A 6630-nucleotide genomic window follows, 5' to 3' on the forward strand; every position below is an offset into this window, starting at 1 on the left:
TTTTATATACGTTGATGAAATCATTCGAACAACGAAATATTGGAAAAGAAGGAACGTTTTGCCAAGTCAAAAATCGTGCCATTAATTTTTCATTTTAATTGTTTTAAAAAACTGTCCCCAACATATCATATCAATATGTCGCGCTCTCAACATGAATAATATCTCTTTTCCTATTTCAACTAAACGTGAAACCACATTTCCTTACAAGACCTGGTCGAAATCAAACCAAAGCTTTGGCGTTGTCAAGCAACGTGCCATCCCATTTCCAAGTTTGATGTAAACGGAAACGATAATATAATATGCAAAAGCTCAAAGAATAAACAAAACGTACCAGTCATTCATCACGCCACTCGACATATGACGGGCTGGCTCATATCAGCCGTTCAATATTTGATGGAAGCTCTATAAATTGGAGTGGATTACAAGGTTCACCATAACAAAGAGGAGGAAGAATATTAGTGTTAAAGTTGCCAAAATGTCTTTCAGTTGCATTACTCCCTTGGCTTCCACAATGGTTGGACAGAAGCAACCACTTGGTAGAGTGCCTTCTATTCAGCGTAGGCCTTTCAGCAGACGCAGTGTTGCTCAAGTTCCAATCAACATGGCCTTGATAATTGATGAGAAAGGCATCACACGCCGTATTGGAAATCATCACCCCAACTTGTGGGATGATGATTTCCTACAATCTCTTTCAATGTCTTTTAACGTAACTTTCTTTCTTATATCTAGGAATCAAGTCTTAGTGTATGATATTTGAATCTTTCGATCATTATCTTTCAAATGATGATTTCCTATAATCTCTTTCAAAATCTTTTGAAAACATAAATTACTTAACTGTATCATGTTTGAGAATCAAGTCTTAATATATGATGTTTAAACTATCTCATTATTATCTTATTATCGTGTTGATCTATTTAGTTTGTCTCACAAGTCTCTATTGGTTTTTGATCTGTTCAGGCTCCCTCATACGGTGAACGCTCTGGAAAGCTCATTAATGAGGTAAAGGGCATGTTCAATGCTCTTCATGAGAACTGTTCATCTGCAGACAATCTGTACCAACGACTTAAAATGGTTGATGATGTAGAGCGCCTTGGAATTGATCGTCATTTTAAAACTGAAATAAAAGAACATCTTGACTATGTTTACAGGTTTTCATGTTTCTTCCATCTAGTCATTGCAACTACATTATAGAGTGTATTCTTTAGTCTATTTCTAATACCTAATAATTGTTTGAATAGTAGATATTGGAATGATGCCAATGGCATTGGGTGTGGTAGAGAGAGTCCTGTGGATCTCAACACCACAGCCTTGGGCTTTAGAATTCTTCGCCTCCATAGATATGGCATCTCTTCAGGTGATATCTGCAATCACTAAATCCAAAGAACTTTTATTTAAATTGAAAAATACATTTTGATATGTTTGGAAAATAGTTCAATCATTATGAACCTATTGTGAACCATTTGTTCAATAATGGCCATATCTATGAAAGATCAGATCAATACAACATACAAGGGTTAAAGAAAGTTATAAAAGAGAACTCTTACATTTTATATGATAAAATGAGATGAAAGTAGTTGGACTATAAACATTAATTGTTCAATAATAAGCTCCTCCTCATTATATAGAGATCTGACATGATTGAAGAGTGATAGATATGCACGAATATACTCATAATAAGTATAATATTATGAGTAATATGATAGTACAAATACTTTTAGTTATTTCAAATGAATTATTTTCCACGAAAAGATTATCATTATTGCACTTCAATTATAAATTTTAGAAGTATTTGTTAAAAAAAGATTGAAATCTGAATATATTTACATTTAAATTAAAATAATCCTTTTATGATTATTAAGGGAATATAGTTATCTAATAAATTGTATTTTCAAAAATGATTGGACGAAGTTGTTTCTAACTTGATATTATATCAGTTATGTTGCAACAATTCACAAATAAAGATGGAAAATACTTGTCCAGTCAATCAACTGAGGAGGAGCTAAGAAGCATTCTAAACTTATTTCGAGCTTCACTCATTGCATTTCCAAAGGAGCAAGCCATGAATGATGCCAAAGCATTTTCTACTTCATATTTGAAAAATGCTCTACCCAATATTAATAATACCAATCTTTCAAAAGAGGTATGTATATCTATTAATATTATTTTATGTTATCTATCAATTGCAATTCTAATTTATGTTGTGTGACAGATACAATATAATCTAGAGTATGGTTGGCACACTAATGTGCCTAGGTTGGAAGCATGGACATATATTGACCTATATGGAGATGCCAAGACTACGAACAAGTAATTTCAATACCCTCTACCATGCCCATCTCCCCTATTTCAAAATACATAGACAACTTTTAGAAAACAAATTTAGTCTTTTATTTTTTATAGAATGAAAAATTGGGTTTTTTAATTTTATTGAGCCTATCTATTATATTTTAACAATGTAAATTTGGAGTTATTGTAGTGTTTTCAACTCAAAAATTTTAGAATTGGCCAAGATAGACTTCAATCTGATCCAATCAATTCAACAACAAGAGCTTCAAATCCTATCAAGGTAAAAAAAAACTAATGTTATGTAAGATATTCTCTTAGCTTGGAAATTAAATTATTTATGACATAATTCATAATCAAATAGATAGAAAATTATATTGATTCAACAATGGGTGTACATTATAGATGGTGGACAGAGTCTGGGCTAACTAAACTAGATTTTGCACGTCACCGCCATGTGGAATATTACTTTTGGGCAGCTGCATGGTGTATTGAGCCAAAATATTCTACTTTTAGAATTGGGTTTGCAAAGATGTCCACTTTGGTCACTTGTTTGGATGATATTTATGACACCTATGGAACTATAGATGAACTTGAAATCTTCACAAAAGGCATAAAGAGGTATTTATTTTCTTACATTTATATAATGGTGAGATATAAATAAAAATATTAAGCCATGTACCTATTAAAATTCTAGTTAGATCTCCATAGGTATCATTATGCTCATTTAAATAATTGACAAATTAATGTCACTCTATCATAATTTATAATGGGTAGATATAAACAGGTTTAGTTTTCTTTATTTCTCATGTACTTTCAGATGCACATATCTCTTCAGATTAATATATACATTTGAACAATCTAATATATTGATGTATTTCTAAATTGAGAGATAGATATATTATCATTTACTTTATGAAAGGTGGGATTTAGCATACATGGAAGGACTTCCAGAATTTATGAAGTTGACATTCAAGGTATTTGATGAAGCTTTGAGGGACATGGCTCAAGAGGCTGAAAAAACTCAAGGAAGAGACACGCTTGACTATGCGCGAAAAGCTGTAAGATTTTGCCAATATATAATTTTAATACATATATTTGATATTCTATTAGTATACAATCTATGAGAAACAAATTTAGTTCAATTAATATATTCATTTCACTAATTTATTTAGTCTTAATGCAACTTAAAGACTATTATATTTCATTTAAAAGAATCATAAAATGTGAGATAAGTGAAAATTTATTTTTAAAATTTTATAGAATTTGATTTAATATTTATTTTGAGTTTTATTTTATATCTATTTTATAGTTTAATTACTCAAAATTATTTATACTAATTTGGAATGTTCTGCAAATACAGTGGGAAGTTTACATAGATGCTTACCTTCAAGAAGCAAAGTGGCTTGCTATGGGTTCTATACCATCTTTTGAGGAATATTTAGAGAATGGAAAAGTAAGCTCTGGGGCTCGTGTTGTGACCTTACAACCTGTACTCTCATTAGATGCTCCCATTTCTGAGGATGTTATTAAAGAAATTGATTATCCATCAAGGTTTAATGATCTTTTAGGCATAACCCTCAGATTAAGAGGTGACACAAAGACTTTCAAGGTATGTTATAAATTTAGAAAATTTAACTTTTAAAATATCATGTTTATTCATGCATAAGATTGTTTGGTTAAATTGAAAGGAAATTATATATAAAAATTTACAAAGTTATATTCATTTTTGAAGGCCGAGGCAAATCGTGGAGAAGAAGTATCATGTATAACATGTTATATGAAAGATCATCCTGGATCTACAGAGGAAGATGCATTAGAGTATCTCAACTATTTAATTGAAGAAAATCTCAAAGAATTAAATTGGGAATATTTAAAATCTGATAACGTTCCACTACTCAGCAAAGATCATGCATATGGATTATCAAAAGGTCTCCAACTTCTCTACAAAGAAAGAGATGGATTTAGCGTCTCAGGCATTGAGACAAAGAATATTATCAGCAAAACCATGATTGAACCAGTTCCTATGTGACTATTTTATTAAGTTATATCTACTTTTTATCAAGAACATAGTCCCCTTTGATACATGGAATCTATCATAATGACTATGGTTTATTAATTATCTATGTGAATGGATTTACACACTTGTGTGGTTATAAATAATGTTTTCTCTATCAAAGTATTAATAGCCATGTGATTTTCATAAGTTTTTTTTCCTTTATTAGTATCATCCCATGCCTCATTTTATTTTGATAAATGTTCTTTTCATTAATTGAACGAAATCTTATCTATTTTATAGTTTCCTAAAATATTTTCTTATATGAGTATAAATCACATAAAGTAGTTCACCATTTCAAAGAGTCACAATACTCTATTTAATTAGTAGTCTATTTCTAAATTAATGAAAGTAGATATTTATAAAAGATTTTATTTGAATGTACACACACACACACTCACACTCACACTTGATCTCTAATTGGTCATAGTTCTATAATTGTTTTATTAATTAATTAAATTATTATTTTACACTCCATACAAGTGTGAGTATTGGGGGAAAAGAGTGGGGGAAGAAAACTCCTAGTATAGCCCAATACTTATTTATTCTTGATAATATGCTCATAACTAAAATATTCTCCTTGGACCAACAGTCACATATACGCATTTGTGGCTTACAAATACATACAAATTGAGACTTGCAATTTTGAACTCCTTACAAAGTATTCTTAGAAAATTTAAAATTATATCATATAAGGGATCTATTGACACTGATCTTGGTGTTTATGAATGACTCATTTCACGTGTGTTAATATATGCCTCCCTCCATGCTGCCATAATCAACTTACAAAATAGAACAACTGGGTATGTGCAGGATCATGGTGTGTCAAAAAGTGGCGATGTGAAAAAAATAGAGTTTGAACACATCTAGAAGCGCTTCAAAATCTGCTCTAACTTTTTTCCACCTATCTAGGTACCAAGCCTGGAAGGAAAGGCCGAGCCTTATCAGATATCCGTTAATCATATGACATTATTATAATATTATAATAATTATTTTTATTATACTATAATATAATAATATTATTATTATTATATTATAATCGTAATAATATTATATTATAATAATATTAAATAATATATTATACTATTATAATATAATATAATATTTAATATTATAATATATAGTAATGTAATATAATATAATACATAATAATATTATATTATAATAATATAATATAATATAATAATATTATTATATTATAATAATATAATATTATATTTTATATTATAATATATATTAATGTAATATAATATATATATAATATAATATAAAAATATATAATATATAATATAATATAATATTTCTAAGCTATATGTTATATGTTATATATATTATATCTTATATATAAAATATAAGATATGCGGGCGATCGGATATCCGATATCTGTAACATTACATTATAAAAAAAAAAGACATGCGAGCCCTTATTTCTCACATTTTGGGGGCCAGTATTAGTGCGCGACCGAATATCAGATGTAAGATTGGATATCAGATATTAACGTATGTTTTTTTTTTTTTTAAACTAATTTTTTATCTAAATTCGATAGATTTTAGCATGATTTTGTTTGTTTTAGTTGAATCTAGTGTTTTTTTTAAAAAAAGGGTTAAAATTAAGGTTTTTTAAAAATATATATTACGTTTTGCAATTCAATAGGAATGGCTAATCAGAATGATGACACTGAGGCAGGGAATAATATTCCTCGTAACCCCCCACCAAACGATCTAGTACCCCCACAAAACCGTCCACCAAACGATCCTCTACCCCCTCAAAACCCTCCTCAAATTGAGGATTTGATAAATGAAAATCTCGCCGAGTTGAGAGGTTTGCATAGAACATATAATAATGTACCTGCATTGGCTCCTATATTGTCCACATTAAACACCATAATGGATAATATTGAAACCCTTACAAACCAACAAAATGTTGCTCTTCATTGGCGTGATCAAATGCACGAGATGTTTGATGATGGTTTGGATTATGATGAGCTTGCAGCCCTCAACATAAGCAAAGACAATTTGTCCAGCATTTTTGCAAACCCAAAAATGGGTTTACCAGTTGACCCAAAAAAATCCAAACTATCAATTAAATGGTGCACAAATGACACCATACGTGCAAACTTTTGAGATCGTTGGTGGATGGTCTTTGATATCCCTCCACATGGAAATTTAGACATACCATTTTATTTCCTTAGAAAATTATATGTCGAATTTGTGTAGAAACTTAAAGTGAACTATTGTAGCATGAAGCCCAACATGGGCTTAGGACTAGGAGCTCCTCAGGATAGACCCTCT

General features: G+C 30.0%; 1 protein-coding gene across 1 annotated transcript; it reads left to right on the plus strand.

Moving 5' to 3' along the window:
• The first annotated feature begins 449 nt into the window (after positions 1-449).
• Positions 450-4368, plus strand: LOC149528811 (alpha pinene synthase, chloroplastic-like). The gene is made up of 10 exons (XM_089808848.1): positions 450-706; positions 958-1148; positions 1242-1354; positions 1935-2140; positions 2210-2307; positions 2477-2566; positions 2689-2904; positions 3206-3344; positions 3647-3895; positions 4019-4368. The coding sequence occupies exons 1-10, from the start codon at positions 476-478 to the stop codon at positions 4313-4315; spliced, it is 1830 nt and encodes a 609-aa protein (XP_089664974.1). The 5' UTR covers positions 450-475; the 3' UTR covers positions 4316-4368.
• The last annotated feature ends 2262 nt before the right edge of the window (positions 4369-6630 follow it).

Source organism: Cupressus sempervirens, chromosome 11, assembly GCF_028749045.1.
Source record: "Cupressus sempervirens isolate cs-2001-9-10 chromosome 11, ASM2874904v1, whole genome shotgun sequence".
NCBI classification, from domain to species: domain Eukaryota; kingdom Viridiplantae; phylum Streptophyta; class Pinopsida; order Cupressales; family Cupressaceae; genus Cupressus; species Cupressus sempervirens.

Excerpts from the sequence above, each read along its gene's own strand:
- LOC149528811 (XM_089808848.1), top strand. The coding sequence starts at position 476 with ATGTCTTTCAGTTGCATTACTCCCTTGGCTTCCACAATGGTTGGACAG. Across the intron at positions 2,141-2,209 it reads ATACCAATCTTTCAAAAGAG|ATACAATATAATCTAGAGTA; the intron begins GTATGTATATCT and ends GTTGTGTGACAG. Across the intron at positions 3,896-4,018 it reads GTGACACAAAGACTTTCAAG|GCCGAGGCAAATCGTGGAGA; the intron begins GTATGTTATAAA and ends TCATTTTTGAAG.